General features: G+C 39.7%; 1 protein-coding gene across 2 annotated transcripts in view; it reads left to right on the forward strand.

The window, feature by feature from the left end:
• Positions 1 to 15,534, forward strand: part of CCDC91 (coiled-coil domain containing 91) — a 457,779-nt gene extending 442,245 nt beyond the window's left edge. For both annotated transcript variants that reach the window (XM_019515987.1, XM_019515989.1), the window contains one exon: positions 13,943 to 15,534. In XM_019515987.1, the coding sequence (XP_019371532.1) occupies positions 13,943 to 14,095 (153 nt within the window). In that variant the 3' untranslated portion in view covers positions 14,096 to 15,534. The remainder of the gene's footprint in view (positions 1 to 13,942) is intronic.
• The last annotated feature ends 1,121 nt before the right edge of the window (positions 15,535 to 16,655 follow it).

A 16,655-nucleotide genomic window follows, 5' to 3' on the forward strand; every position in this document is an offset into this window, starting at 1 on the left:
TTTTTTTGTAGAGTCTGCCTGCAGCCAGGGGGTGAGCTGCCAGCATCCCCTGAGCTGTGGGTGGCCCTGGTCCTCCCCTCTGTGGCAGCAGTGCCCCCCCGGGGCCACCCAGGTGGGTTGCTAGTGAGCCAGGTGCTGCCCCAGCTCGGAGGCAGCACTCATCAGATCCAATTCTTCCCTGAGCCCACCTGGGGAGCAGCACCTCATGCACTGTCCCCACCACCTTCCCACTACCTGGGACTGCCTGAGAATGGGTTGATTTGTCCCTAATCTAGCATGAGAAGGCAGCAGGAGGGCAGCTGGGTGTGCTGGCAGCCAGAGAAGGTGGCAGGGATGGTGCAGTGTGCTGGGAGCCCAGGAAGACTCAGGGAAGCATTGAATTAGGTACCTCCGAGCTGGGGCAGCCCTTGGCCCACTAGGAGCCCACCTGGGTGGCCCCAGGAAGCGTCACCACCGCAGATTGAAGCAAGGTCTCCTCTGCAGCTGGAAGCCCTGTCAGCTGAAGGGGTGCCCAGCTGCAGGGATGCACCATGCCCAGTGTAAAATCCCTGAGCCCTAAGGATCACGACAGCCACAATCCTCAGCCACAGTCCCCACAGTCTGAGGGTTTCAGGCACCACTGAAACTGAAACCCCTGGACCCTGGGGATCATGGCTGCCACAATTCCCAGGGCTCCAGGGTGTGGCAAACCACACAAGATAATCCCTCTGCCCCAGGGGTTTCACACACCGCCCCCAGAGTGGGGAGATTGTTTTAGTAGTGATTCCCCAGACATGGGGGTGCATGGGCAGCCCCATGGCTGGGAGCCCCTCAAATGGGGTACCTGAGGCTCCCAGCCATGACAGCTTGCTTATTGCCAGTGCAGGGGGAGTCTGGGATTGGGCTCCCTCTGCACCAGCAATGAGGCACAACTGAATCTAATGCATGATACCACAAATGCACTTCCTGCCATGCATGTGTGGCATTGATTGTATGAATTGTACATTAGATTCCATTGGCCTTTACCTGCACATATAGAAGAGGCCTGGAAGATTCAAAGGGGTTAAGAGGTTATATTGATCATCACTATATAAGTCTCTCAGACAGAAAAATAAACAGAAGATACTCAGCATTTTAATTTGGAATGTTCTGTCCATCAAAAATAATGCCTCACAGATAGAGCAGTTCTGAAATGGCAAAAATGACTTTCTTTTGTCTTTTTTTCATTTTTAAATATAGCTGATAATGCCCAGACCATTAAAACTAAAATTATGTGTGCACAAAAAAATAGATGAATTAACCATGCTAGGACTAACATATGAAATGTCATGTTTATTAGGACTGATATGATCTAGGCAGTCTTGTAGTTAATAGCTTATTACTGATATTTATAGAGTTTTTTTCCTTTTCTGTAAGGTGAGATGGAAGCAGGAAATATTGAGATGACAGTGGGGGTGGGTATACATATCAAAGCCAGGATGAATAGTCTTGATGAAGCCAGCCTTGTTTGAGTGCCTACTACTACTAAAACTGAACTTTTGCCAGTTCTAGTTCAGCCTCTCTTTGATGTCAGCTATATTTTTAAATTCCTCCATATGAAGTACTGGCCCATAAAATCCCACCCTCTAGAAAACTATCATACAAATATAGGTTCTACAAAGGAGCTGAGGCATAGTCAGTTGTTATACTTTAGGATTGGGGAAAGGAATGGTTAGCTAGTCCACTGCATAGTTTTCCCTTTCTTGATTCAGCAGTATTCACATGGAAGGGAAGTTGGAGCAACTGCAGTCAATAGCAAAACTCCTTTTGACTTCAGCAGGCCTGGTATTGTACAGAGAAGGCATGGATTGGGCACTGACATTGCACTACTGTGCTATAGAATCACAAGTGTTGTTATATCACCATTGAAATCAAGTTCACTAGACTTGATAGCCAGAGCCAGAAATACTTTTGCTTTTCTTTAAGTCTTAAAATGAAGCTGCATTATCCTGTACATGCATATGGTATGCGTGTAAGTAAGAAATTAATGTATTTAACATTTTATTCAACAGTATTTTGTCATGCTACACATCTGAACATGGATTATTTCCCACAAAATGCACATTTAGAAGTAAAGATATCAGTCCTGTTCTCTTTTGCTGAGAATACATATTTCACACAGCTTGGAAACTTTTGTCCTGTGAACATAATGTTCTAGGATATAGAATGAAGGCATCTATGTATCAGAGGGCACAAGTGAGTCTCGATGGAATCCTGAATCTCGAAGTCAATCAAAGCTTCATCATTGACTTAAATGAGACCAGAATGTCACCCAAAGGACCAGCTTCAAAGTGGTTAGATGTAGTAAACTAATTAGGTCAGCATTCAAGCCTCCTCCAATCATTTATTAAGTTACAGGAGTACTGTGGATATTGTTTAACTGTTTCCTTTCTGCTCAGTATATCTTACAGCAATTTAGTGATGCCCTTTGTTCTGTTTCTGCTGCAGCAATATCTTTATATAATAGTACAAATACTTTCAGTTCTGGATGCAGACTTTTCTGTTGCTTTACACCTTTACTTTCAGAGGAAGTCAGGCCTAATAGCCAGCAAACAACCTGTCACCTAGTTTTGCTGCTTTTTTTTCTTTTTTTTTTTTTTTTTTTTTTTTTTTTGGAGAGTAAAGTCTTGTGCCAATACACCTCAGTTCATGAGGATGTTTTTTCCCTTGTTGCATAAGTCCTGCTCTTCATAACTTACATATGTGTCTCTACACATAAAAGAGAATTATCTTGTGTATAAGCAAAAGACATAGTAAGTGTGAGCTCCTGCATGCAGGGACTACATCTTTGTCACTGTTCATAGTATCATAGTACTTAGGATCAGAAGAGACCTAAACAGATCATTAGGTCCAACCCCCTACCCTGGGCAGGAATGGTTGCTGGGATCATATCTCCCCAGCCAAATATCTGTCCAGCCTCCTCTTGAAGACCCCCAAGGTAGGAGAGAGCACCACCTCCCTTGGGAGCCCATTCCAGAGCCTGACAGCCCTAACTGTAAAGTAGTGTCTCCTGATGTCCAGCCTGAACCTTCTCTCTAACAATTTGTGGCTGTTATTCCTAGTAACCCCAGGTGGTGCCTGGGAGAACAGAGCCTCCCCCAATTCCCGCTGGTCCCCCCTGGTGAGTTTGTAAACGGCCACCAGATCCCCTCTCAGCCTTCTCTTGTGGAGGCTGAATAGGTTCAGGCCCTTTAGCCTCTCTTCATAGGACCTGCCCCACTGCCCCTTGACCATGCGAGTGGTCCACCTCACTGGATTGTGTTTTCAAGAATTATATAAAATCTGCAATTCAACCTGATTATGGGCCCACTGTGTCAAATATCCCATTGACTTCAATGATGTAGGATCAAGGCCTCAGAGAATAATAAATTGTTTGAACAAGCCTAGTCCAGCTAAATATTTGTCTGCATGTGTGTGTGTGTATTTGTAGTAAGAGGCTGAAAATTGCTTCCATGTAGTCATTTATGGTAGGGAAAATTGGCTAGACTTGTAACACAGATGACTGGAAAAAGGTATGTTTACTTATTAGAAAACCAGTCTGTTGGTTCTAATAACAGAAACTGTCTAAAAATGCATGATCACTTATAGTTTTATTTTCTTCTTGATGTATGTGAGTGTAGCTGATATCAATCAAAAGCTTCAATGTTTAGTTTAAAGTTCATGGCATATGTAGACTTCCTATTTAAAAAAGAAAAATCAACCAATCTTACTTTTATTCGTGATTTTCACACAGTGGGTGTGAGGATTTATATACAATGGGTGGCGATTCTGCAGTCACCTGCAACAGGGCACTTGCCTTCCTATAGGCATCGGTGATTCTTTTGGTATTTCCCATTTTAAGTACAAGAAACATCTTTAAAATTATCACAGTGTCTCCTACATGTACGTCTGCCCCAAGCATCTCAGTGACTTTATTCATGCAAGAAATCCCATTTATATCAATAAATAAAATTATTCACATTCATAAATGTTCACAGAATCAGGACCTTAATTTGGAAGAAATTGCATATAAACACAATGTGTGGGATGCCCAAATATTTATGTTCTATTTATTATTTATATGTCTGTCTCTATAGATCTTTAAATCAGTTTCCTAGAATAAATTTTGGTAACTCTTCCAATCAGCTTCCTACCAAAAATGTTGCTCAGTCAGGGAATCCTGCATTATCTGTATAAAGTGATAGTTGTGTCTATTGGGGCATTATAATTCTTAGCTAGATTTATATCCCACCCTATTCAAGCTCAGTTTTTTCATGGAAAATGAAACAGTTGTTATATAACTTGCTAAGGTGTTTACCTGGCTAGATATTTTTTCATTGTCTTTTTTTTTTTTTTTAATTCACTTCTGGGCAGGTGCTGTTACCATTTTTAGGTCTTTTATACATACCCAATTTAGCTTCCTTAACTGAAAGCAAGTTTCCCTCTTTTATTTATGCGAAGAAGGAAGGTTAGTGTTTTCTTACATTCCTGTGTCCAGCTGGGAGACAGCAGAGATTCTGAGAGGGTTGACAGGGTGTTTTCCCACCACCTTCGTAGATCAGGCAAATCTGTTTTAAAGATGTGTCCAACATATGGTATTATTTTTAATGGCTTCACTGATCAAATTCAGAGCATAAAATTCTTAAGGTTTAGAAGTTGCAGCATTATTTATTTAAGGAGAAAGAAACATTTTCATATGGTAATATAATTTGTTAAACATCACTTTTTCCTAGTGCTTCAGTCTTGAACACTGATGGCTTTCTAATGTGTAGCAGATACTGTATAAATTAAAGCCATGAAGAATCTTGTTTTTATATACTTAGAAAGTGTTATCAATAGTGGAAATTCACAGGTGGACAGACAAAAAATGTCCTGTTCTGGGATTAACTGCAAAGTAAACTCTGCTGCACACATGTGCCATATGGCTCTGTTTTCATTTTTGTTCAATATAGAAATGGGAGGAAGTAATCCATTGTTTTCTCATCCAGCTCATAGATTTGCAGGTTCCTCAAGGTAATAATTTTTCATATGCTCTATTTAATGTGGTAGGTTTTTAAAAAGCCCTTCTGTTGAATCTGTAGGGAGCAGTTCATATGTTAATGCAATGGGAAAGCTTCCTGAGCCCAAATTTTTAGTAGAGAAGATAATTATATGGTTGAAATTCTGCAAATAAAGGGCTTTTGAGGACCATGACAGACTTATTCTGTCTATAGGGCTTTTCAGACACATGACAGACTAGTGTGGGAGAGTGAGGAAAAATTGTACAATTATAAAAATTCTATCAAACCCCTCCACTATAATTGAATTTTTAGTTAAGAAATGATACCTACAGCTCAAATTATGAAAAAGACGCTTAGAAATCCATAATTACAGTATAATGTTCTGCTGAACACTTTAGTTTCTTTAGCCAATATGCAGTACAGTACATGCAAAGAATGTTAAGCAGTAAGGCACAACAGACAGTGCATTTTCAGGGGATTATTGCACACTCTGTGCGTTGTGAGGGGCAGACCTCGAAGGCATAGATTTCAAGCCACCCAAGAAGAAACATAATCTCTCCAAAATGCACTAGAGTTTTAGTGCATTTGAAATAAAGGAAACTACAAAGAAAATAAGAAGAATTACTTAAAAATTGTAACTTTACCAAAACAAAAAAGAATTACCTGCTATCATAGTAATGTTGAAACATATATTTTAGAAGTTATGTTTTTTTGCCAGTATAAGTAAATTAATACAAAATCGGTGCAATCTAAATATGCTTCTACTGAAAACATCAGGAGCTAGTTTACGTTGCAATGAAAATATGTCATATTTATTCTACAAAGATTAAAATATCTTAATAACAACACCCCGGGTGTGAAATCCAGGACCAACTGAAGTCCCTGGCAAAACGCATAAGATTTCAGGCCCTGTGTTTAAGTGGTGCCTTTCATTGCAAACTGTCTCCAAGCTCTTTGCCAACATTACAAATAGAGCTATTGATACACTTGGAATACAGATACCTCTGGGTGTACTGTGACTCCTGTTTCACCCTGCAGAGTGCTACTAAAACTATTTAGCTTAGGGTGAATAGAAGAATATTGCATACAATTGAAACCACAGGAGAAATCACATTGCATTCTGTCTTCCTGCTGGGTTTGAATTTCAGCAAGACAATAGTGGTTACATCCTTTCTTCTGCAAATGTCCACTTGGATCTTTAACAATATAAAGTAATCAGGTTTGCTTGCATTATGTGACTGCATTGCAACCAGCATGGTGTACTTCTGCAATATGGAGATTGCTTATTTCTGAAGAGGAAAGTGTGCCCCTTGGTAAATCTTTTGTACACATGCTTAACTTTGAGAACAATTGCTGTGCTGTGCTTTAAGTATATTTCTATGTCCCGTTGATTTCAAAGCACCAGTAAGTGCTATATAAAATCATAGAAAAATGGGCCTAGAAGGAGCCTCAGGAGGCCATGTACTCCAATCCTCTTCTCAAGACTGGACCATTTCTTCCTATAACAACCCAGGCAATTATCTGTCTAGCCTGCACTTAAATATTTCCAATAACACAGATTCCACTGACTCTCTATATCACTTGTTCTAGTGTGTACCCACCCTCCTGATTAGAAATCTTTATCTAATAGTTAACTTAAATCTCCCTTGTCCCAATATAACACCATGGTTTTTGGTCTTGTCCTGTGTTCTGTTGTTCACCCTCCTACCTATAGCATGTCTTCCTGCATTTGTAGGATGTTACCACTTTAAGCATGGTAACACTATGCTTCTCTAATGCATACAGATAGACTTAAGTGCACACCTAAGTATCAGGATATTAGTCATCCACTTGCTCATACAAAGCATAGAGTTAAAGATCCACATAGAGCCTGAATTTGCATGTCTTGGGGCACATCTACATGTTGCCCTATGGCAACATAGCAACGTATTGGGTTGCCATATGGCGCACTACGGTGACATAGTTATCACATGTGTCAACATGTGATCACCAGCTGTGTTGCCTTAGCAGCACACTCCCCAGGTATAGTATACCACTACAGCAGTGCAGCAGTGAAATTTAACTGCACCGCACACAGCGCAGTAACTGCCCACAGTACTAAAGCACGGCGCCATAGCAATGTTCATTGTTGCCCTTGATTCTTGAAGGTGAACTTCTAGATCCACCTAAGTCAATAGCAAAGCTTCTATTCATTGCAATGAGACCAGCATTTCACCCCTCTTGCTTATTTGTTCAACTTTAACATTGTCCTGTGGATCTGATTATATCACCTAAAATGAATCGGGGACATATAACAATATGTGCATGGGATCATTGCTGAGAGAGTTTCTTCCTGTTTGGAAACAAATTGAAATTCTTAAACAAATTAGAGGTCTTAATAGAGAAAAAAAGCCAAGAAGCATGTTGCAGAAAAATGTGTGTACTTGTTGGGAACTGTATTAGAGGAAGGGGATAATTAAAGGTTTGTCTGCTTACAGATTTTTATATAAAGTAGTAGAAGGTATTTTCAGCTTGGAACATCAACCATGTGGAATTTTATTCGGTGGTCCAGAAAATTTAAAAGGAATGACAAGGAGATTCTTAGGTATAATTTTGATCTAAGAAGAATAAGCCTAGAGTATGGTTTGAGTCTTGTATCTAAGTGATGCAAAATGGGGAATGGATCAGCACCAACTAAAATAAAGCAGCTGGAACCAGAACAGTCACATGGTGGAAGTATTCTGCACTGCCATGTGTGGGCCCAGATTTGATTGCCCAGCTCAAGCTCTTGCTTCTAAGGCCAGAAATGTTGCGAAGGCATCATGCTCATCCTCTGGGCACACATACCCTTGCTCAAAAGCAAGTCAAGCAGGGTGGTCTAAGGGTATGAGGTAGGTGGGGCTCCCCATGGAGTTCCATCCAGTCATCCTTGGCTAGAAGAATGGTGAAATAATATCAAGACCTTGAAACTGGAGTGAAGGTTAAAGCAAAAGGGAAAAAAACAGCAGCTGAATATATTGGAAGAGTTGACTGATTTTTGGAAACTGAAGGGTTGTCAATTGTTGTAGAAACTTCAAAAAGACAAAAAGACACTTGATGAGTTGGGGAACAATATTACTAGTGCTATTAACATGTACAGCCAATTTCTCAATGGTTGCCAAACATGAATATACAAAGGCAAAATTTAGCTTTGAAATGATTGTCATGTGGTCACAGTGACTTAAGAAAAACTCAGTAGAGTTCAAAAAAAGCCGAGAGAGAGATTTGGGGCAAACCATACTTAGTTAAAAACTGTAATGTTCAAAAAAGCATCACTGCATAGACCCAGTTGACTTTATGCCAGAAAGATTTCAGTTGTAAGTAGAAGATAAACGTTCATCAGTACTGACCAGAATGGAGGAGTATGGAAGATCCCTCCATACTATTGTAGACCCGGATCCATCACAGTCATACTTTTTTCTGTGTCTCCAGAATTAGAATGCTAGGACTTGTTTGACTGTGTGAACACTCAACCCCAAAGATGTGTTATTCATACTGATCACATTTGCATATGAGTCACATTCGGTCTGAATTTGCCAGATGTCCATTTATGTTTATTTAAATAATGAGTTCATTCCATGAAGTGAACCTGACCTAAAAATATAGAAGGAAAATTGTTTAGAAAAACAAATTCCAAATGTTCAGTGTACTTATTTTCACATCTCAGGGTATATTGTGCTAGAACAAGTGCAGTGATGTTGAAAGGACTATTTAATAAAATTTGTCTGACTGTTTGGGTTATGCTTCATTAAACAATGTATTGCATAACGAACCTATGTGGGGGTGGGCCTGCTGGGTAATTTATCCATTAATGGAAGTGTTTTCCTTTTTGAATGCATTTAAAGTATGCCAGCTTCAAAGCCAGCATCATTTCCTTGTGTTTCTCCTTTGATATTATATGAGGAAGCGTTGCTGCATAGTGTTTTGTCATTTATTATAGCATGAAAGAGTATAAAAATGTACTGTTTAATGGAAAGGCAAAGCTAACACATAAACTGAGGAGACAAGAGGCAGCTGAGTTCTGATCTTTTAGGTTACAGAATTCATAGAAGTTTTTGGTACTCTTTTCCTACAAATAAAGTACAACTAGTTAACCAATTGAACCCAACAAAGGAACATAAGAAATATAGCTTATTCACCTCAGACTTTTAAAATCAAAAGCTTTCACCTCAAAGGACAAAGATATGCCATTCTGTTCAGAATCTTCCAAATTACAACAGGCAGGAGACATTTACATTAATACTTGGTGAGACAAATGCAAAAGTATACACATTGAGATTGCTACCCTAAAAAAGAAAGTTACCACTATTGTGTCACGTATCACACATCTGGAGGGCTTCTTTCATCTACATGAAATAGAATATGAAAGATCAGGTTGAAAGAAAACAAAATGGAAAGTTTAGCCAAAGCCCTTGCTGCCTCAATAAAGGACAAGCTGTAAGTGTTCATGATATAATGTCCCATGAAAGAGAAACTGTTGAAAATCAGTTTCATACTAAGCATAGCCAACTGATACATACACTAGAGGGTGGGGAACTTGATGACTTAATGATACTTCTAGAGAAATGGGTCTCAAATATTCCCTGCTAAGATGAAACAGATGATCCAGTGTAAATTGGGCTGTATCTCCCTCTCATAGGGGATCCAGTGGGGGAGGGAATGAGGCACAGAACACTTCTGGAAAACTCCCGTGTAGACTACTATGGAAATCATCTGCTCCAGTGTTTTGGGTTGGGGGAAAGCAGAAGAGGAAGGAGGCAAGATCCCCAAAGTGATGTGAGCTGTTGCTATTACAGGCTCTTATTTGGTCCTCTTGTCCAGTTTGTCACATGTAAAGGCTGCTCCTTCAGGGTTTACCTTGCTATTGGCTAAACCCCTCATCGATTGTTAGGCCTTCTCTATGCATGTAGGTAAAGGCATGATGGGGTCTAATGTGCAAGCCACCCAGTTGCACCTCCTGCCACACTACACATGCATGGTAGGAGGTGTGATTGTGGGATTGTACATTCATTCCCATAGCACATTATTGCCAGTGCAGTGACAGTGCTTCCCCAGCTGCAGAGACCACAAGAATCTGGGACCAAGAGCCCCATCAGCTGTGGGACTCTCAACCCACACAGCTGTGAGGCACTGCTGGGTCTCCCAGCTGTGGGGCCATGTGGAGTGTCCTGCAGCTGGGAGATCCTAATGGCTGGGAGATTTGCAGCAGCTTCAATCTCGCAGCCAGTGCCTAGAGCACCCTTGCAGCTGGAGACCATATTGGTTGCAATCCTCCACCCCTGGGGGTTCATTGTGCTCCCCAGCAGCTGGGAGATTGCAGCAGCTGAGATCTCCCAGCAGCAGGACTGTTTACACGTGCAAATTAAAGCTGGATAGAAACCAGGTATAAAGTTAGTACATATTTGTGAGCAATAACTTTGTAGTTGGCTGGACCTGGTTAAAGCACAGTAGTTAATCTGCATGTGTAACCAGTCTGAATTTATTGCACAATTAACCAGGTAATTGCACAAGAAATAGAATGTGGAGAAGGGGGCCTAAGTTTTACTAGCTATTATTACCAAATTTTATCAAAAACTGCCCTCTTGTACTGCATTTCAACTTGATCTGTTGAAAACCACCTTAATAAACCATGGGCTAAATTCAGACCCAGTTGTACATCAGGACAGCTGATAATGGGTGCAAAAAGAAATTTGCTTGGCAGCTGGAGAAATGTGTGAAACTGAAAAACAAGAAGAATTGTACAGAAGCTGATGTAAGAAACTGGAGGAGAGCAAGGGGTGGGTTTGGCTTTCAGGAAACAGGTGTATAGTTTGGGTGGGGCTAGCACAGAGGCATGGCTGCTGAAAGACAAGGCTATTAACTTCAAAGGTTTGCAACAAGAGTTTGGTGTGTATTGCAAAGAACTAGCAAAATATTGCTTCAGGACAAGCAGCACACTTACCATTGTTCACTCAGTCACAGTACCAGACACTAAGTTTCACTAAGCATTCTGGTTTAAAAATTTAAAAAGCTGTTGTCTATTATAGAATATTACACCCATGGAAATCTTTGGCATAGTATTATGATGATGGCTGAATGGCAGGCTGCCTACATATATACCCTGAGACATACCACAAGATCTGAGGGGGTTTTTTGAAAGCTGTAATTAAAACCATTAGTGCTAGATGGATGGTGCATGTAACATAGTTTTATAAAATATGACCATTCCCTCATGCTAACCGCTTTAGTCCTGCCACGGCCACATGGCCTCATGTTGGTTGATACTTTGCTAGTATTATGAAGTTTGAAACCCCACTTACTCACTGGTCTACCACAGCTTGCCAGATGTGGTACAAACTTAGATTGCTCCCAAATTATATTACCTACTGTCTTTTGAGTGACAGAACTTTTGTCCCATAAGGCTTGTACTACTACTTCTCAACCTCCCCCCATGAGTTTATTATACATAAATTTGGGGGAATTTGTGGCTGACCAAAGATGGCTGTGTTGAAAGAATTGCTCTACTGTTATATCATTTGCATGATATTTTAAAATTGAAACTTAAGTGAAGGGCCTTCTGCTACTCATTTCATTTACTAATAGTATAGCATTCAGAAATTTCAAAGGCATTTTAGTAACCTGTGTTCCCATGTCATGCATTTAAATCTTGATAAATCCTGTCAGTCTGCATTTGTTTGTTTAATTGCACAGGATCATTCCCCTGGTGAAATGCAATATTTAGTTCCTACTCCCTGGCAGAAATAGCCTCCATCAGAATTCAGAAAAGAGGCAGCAAGTGAATAAAAACCTGTCACATCAAGTTTTCTGTACTACTAGTAAACGTCTTTTCTCCTGGAACTGAAAGACAAGGGTTTAATTTTTTTTCAGTGTACATTTTAGGGTGATGATCAGTTTGTTGTAGAAGTATCTTTTATAGCTGAAGCAGTAAAAGACCATGATTGTTAGCGCAAGCCTTTCACATAGGGGGGCAGCAACCTTCAAGAACAGCAAGTGGCCCTCTGTAACCCAACTGGAGCCACAAGCCACTGATGCCTTACACAGTGCCAAAGCCACAACCTTTACTTCCCATTGCCACCAGTTGCTGATGATTTCCATCACCAGTGTTGCAGTAATAGGGCAAGAGAGAAGCCCTTGGCGCAGCAGAAAAGGCTGAGGTGGCCGCCTGCTGGATGCTGCACAGAAGTACAGAGCACAGGGCAGAGAAAATGCCTACACTGCCACGTGCCCTTGATCCCTACTGCCACAAACTGGATCTAATCTCTGGCCTACATGAGGCCAGTAAACCATGGATTGCTAATCCGTCATTTATATTGGTATCAAGAGGTTAGTAAAGTTGCTGTACTCTTTAGCTTGCCTAACATCAGCTTCCGTATGATACCTGTGATTTTTCCAAGCCTGTCCTTTTCCTTTTAAAATGAATAGTCTTTGTATCTTTTCTAAGCAGCAGCATTATCTTCCAGATTACAGTTAGCCTAATTGTCTGAATCTTTCTGTTGTCATTGTCCCTGAAAGAAGGAAAAAATCAGTAGGAAGTTGTATAGTTATTGCAGAGTCAGATGGTTTTAATCATTCCTGCCTGGTCAGCAGTGCCGTGTATTAGTTTTAGCATCCCTCATAACTCTGACATAGCTATGGATGTTTGTTGGCTTGTTTGTTTTTTATTCAGATGCCAGGAACAATTTTGGTGAATCCAAGAAACCAAATGGCTAAAAGTTTGTTTTAAAGGAATAAGAATACATAAGTGATAATATGTCTTTGTGTTACTGCCTGCCCACTTCAATCCTTTTTGCTCCCTTCCTCCATGAACTTCACTACTGTTGCACACCCATTGAATGCCAAATTAGTTCTCTGCCATATATCATCTTCCATTATGCCATAAGCATTTTGTTTAAAAGCCTTTTTTTCCTGATTCCCAAGGTAAAATCCTAGTATATTCAAAGCCAACAGTAAAGCTTTCCTTTGGTATCACTGATAGCCAGGATTTCACTCTTACTGATTCCCACATTTAAATGTTAAGGTGTATATTAAGGGAATTAAAATATTATACAAAGGGCCCTTGTATAATAAAGGACCTTTCCATTAGTATGTTTTCAGATCACCAGAAGAGTTTTGAATTCAACAATGGGAAATACAAAACTGGAAGGAGAATGACTCATCCTGAAAAGAAACATAGTTTAGGATATCAGAACATGTGTGGTAATTTGGCACTAGTGGATTTTTTTTTAGCATTCATATTGGCATTTTCTTCCATTTTTTTTCTGCTTCTACTGTAAGATGCATCATTTGGTCCATCTAATGGAATGGTCCAGCTCTTGATGGAGCAGGACTCTTCTATGTGGGAAATATCAATCAGTAATTTCTGAGGACACATTATTGATTGTGTACAGTTCTCAGGAGGATACTTGGGGAAGGGGAATGGCGACATAGTGATCATGGGCCTGCATGTGATTGGCAGCTGTGTCACTGTGGTGGCACACTTCCCTGGTATAGTGCACTGCTACGGCAACATAGCAGTAAAATCTAACTATGCACAGTGCCCACGGCACAGTAACCACCCATACTGCGTCATGCTTTAGTATTTCCATATTTGAGAGACACCCTTAGAGTACTATGTATGATTGTGTAAGTTTTGCCAGTGTTTTGCATTTAATAGTCTAGCCCTCTTAATATTTTCTAACAAAACATCTCCAGGTGTTGCAAAATTATGCTTAGCCTTTCCTATGCATTTTAATTTTAGGAAAAATATCCATAGGAAATAGTGTAATAATATTTCAATTTTCATAAGAATTCTAAATGCTCAAAATGCATTTTAAAGTGTTTCATTATGAAAGGATTGTATTGTTATTTGTGTTGTAATTTAATATTTATTCCATGTATCTTTTACTATTGATTTTTTTTTTCTTTCTTTTCTCTTTTTAACTCAACAGCTCGATCAAGTTGTTCGCCAGCGTAGCCTGTCCAGTTTGGAACTGTTCCTGTCATGTGCACAGAAACAATTAAGCACTTTATTAAAGGAAGAACCAGTCACAGCAGAGCAAAAGAAAGAAACTGATGCTTTAAGCAAAACTGATACTGTTTGATTTGTGAATGCTACTTCTAGATCTCTTTTTTATTATAAAATATTCAGGGTTGTTTGAAGATTGAACTGGAAAAATGTTTAGTCAAAAATTTCTTTGGGAGACTTCATTTGATTTTTTTCTTATTAATATCATTAGTTTGAAAAACCAGAAGAAAGAAAATGATTGGAGAATTTTTAAACTATGCACATGTTGTCATCCTTGTAGTCTCCAGGGCCTATTACTGATATTTTAGGCAAATACAGTGAGGATAATAAAATTGCCTCATTAGGGATATTTACAAGATGTCAGCTTGTCTGTATAATTTATTAATATTTCACCACACACATGCATGTACACACACACGCACCACAGAGGTTCAGAATATAGGCCCTGATTCAACAAAGCTCTTAATTAACTATGCATGTGAATCCATCCTGTCCTCTTAGTACATTCTCAAGTGCCCTGCTAAACTAGGCCTTAGGAAATGTGTTTGGATGCATAAAAGAGCTAGCTAGCAATACCAAATTGTAACAATGCTGCTGAACATTTTGTAACCTTTTACAGACATCATAGTTTCTAGGAATGAAAATGTTTAAATACCAACACTACAACTTTTTACACTGCTGCAAAAAATCTTGAAGTTATTTGTATTGCAGGCACTAACTTGTGATTATATATTGTTTCTGTTCTTCAAAGCTACTATGATTCCAGAAATAATTTTTGTTTTTCTTAAACAAAGTAAGACTTTGGTAACCAATCCTAATCATAACTGGATTCATTAAAACATACAAGGGTCAATGCTGCACAGCTTCCTCCAGCATGACTCCATCTGCCTTTGGTGAAACTCTCACCTCTGTAAGGAGGCCAGAATGGTGTGACCATAAGTGTCTGATTCAAAACCCATGGATGTGAGTGGTAACACTCCCAATAATACTATAATGTCCTTTCGATCTGGTATTACATTTTGATCTTGCAACTGACAGCATGAAAGTGAATTTATGCCTGCACACTATTGATTGTAGAATTGGGGCCTTAGTTTAGAAGTTTTTAGATTCAAATCAAGAAAATGAGTATTTTGCGCATAGTCATGAATGTAACTAAATTGTAAATGATCTCTCCTGTAATAAGTTTGTGCCTCCACAGGGAATCGTGGGCATTTGTTTTGTGCAAGTTTCTTGTATACAGACATACTTCACTTTTGACATGCCATTAGTAGTCTGTTTCATTTTACCTTAAATGCTTTGCTTTTCATATGTACTAGACTTTCAAATAAAGGAAACTCCAAATGTGGTAAAGGAAGTTATTGTCAGATGTGTTAGGCAGTTTTTTATTTGTCTTTTTCTCTGTGCTTCATTTGGTATTTGAAATCAAAATTATTTATCTCCTTTATGACATAAAAGGTCACTTCAGAAATAAATACAGCTGATCTTACTGGTTGATTCCACCTACCAGTTAATGAATCCACTGCCATTGCTATTTCTTTGAGACCAGTTGACTTCCTTTCATACTGTTGAGAAAGAAGTGCTGTTGACAGCACCAATAGGTCAAAATTAAGCTGGTTCCCTAAAGAAAATTGTCAGAAGAAACTGACACGTGATCCTGGCTGTCTTGACTGTGGCTATCTCCTAACTGAGTTACTCAAGTTTGTATTGAACAGGTATCTTCCAAGACCCTAGAAGGAATCAATAACAGTAATTAGAGCACTGTTTACCCCATCAACCTGCCCAACAGATTGCAGCTTTGTTTTGTTTCTGGTTATATTGCCATAGTATTTTATATACTTGTCACAACCCGCTTGGCTTGCCTGGGACTACATCTTACTAGGCTGGAAAAATCCAGTCAGGGCACCATACAGCTGACTGCTCTCTTAGGCTGCTTGAGCCTAAGAACACAGCACTTTACTTTAAACTCAGAGCACTCCCACACCGAGCCCAGCACATGCCCGGAAGAGGCAGTCCATTAGTTGCACCCAGTTTTCCCAATATCTGTAGAGATTGGGCACTTTAGTAGGGCATTTTTGGCACTTTTAATAGCTGATTGAATCAGCTATTAGATAAAAGCACCAAAAAGCCACACCTAAACACTCAATCTCTACAGATGCTACAGAGCTGGGTCAAGGCAATGCCCTGCTGCTTCTGGTAAAGTGCTTTTTTCCCCATGTCTGTCAGCAACCTTAGTGCCGTGTCTCACTGACAGTCTACTTCACCTTTACCTGTAATCTAAATAGGGTCTCTTGCCAGGTGCTCTTTATCATATTTTTTCAGCCTGTAGAGCCATAAGGGAAGTATTAGTAGTCAGCTGCATAGTCAATGTCAGGTGGAGCCCCCTTACTTTCTAGATACTGGAAAGTGCTTTCATTTTAACTTAAAAAAGCATAACACAACAGAAGGATTGTGTATATATTGGTAATAACATCACGTGACTACACCAACTTGTGATGTGTACACTTTAAATTTAATCTGACTGTCCCCCAACCTAAATTTTGCAGCAGACACAGATCTTAATGAGGAATCTGAAAGAACTGAGACATTACTGATTCATCCAAGAAGGGCTTTCCTCTGTAAATGAATGGAGGAGAGCA

This window comes from Gavialis gangeticus, unplaced genomic scaffold (assembly GCF_001723915.1).
Source record: "Gavialis gangeticus isolate Ggan-Ray unplaced genomic scaffold, GavGan_comp1, whole genome shotgun sequence".
Lineage (NCBI taxonomy): Eukaryota > Metazoa > Chordata > Crocodylia > Gavialidae > Gavialis > Gavialis gangeticus.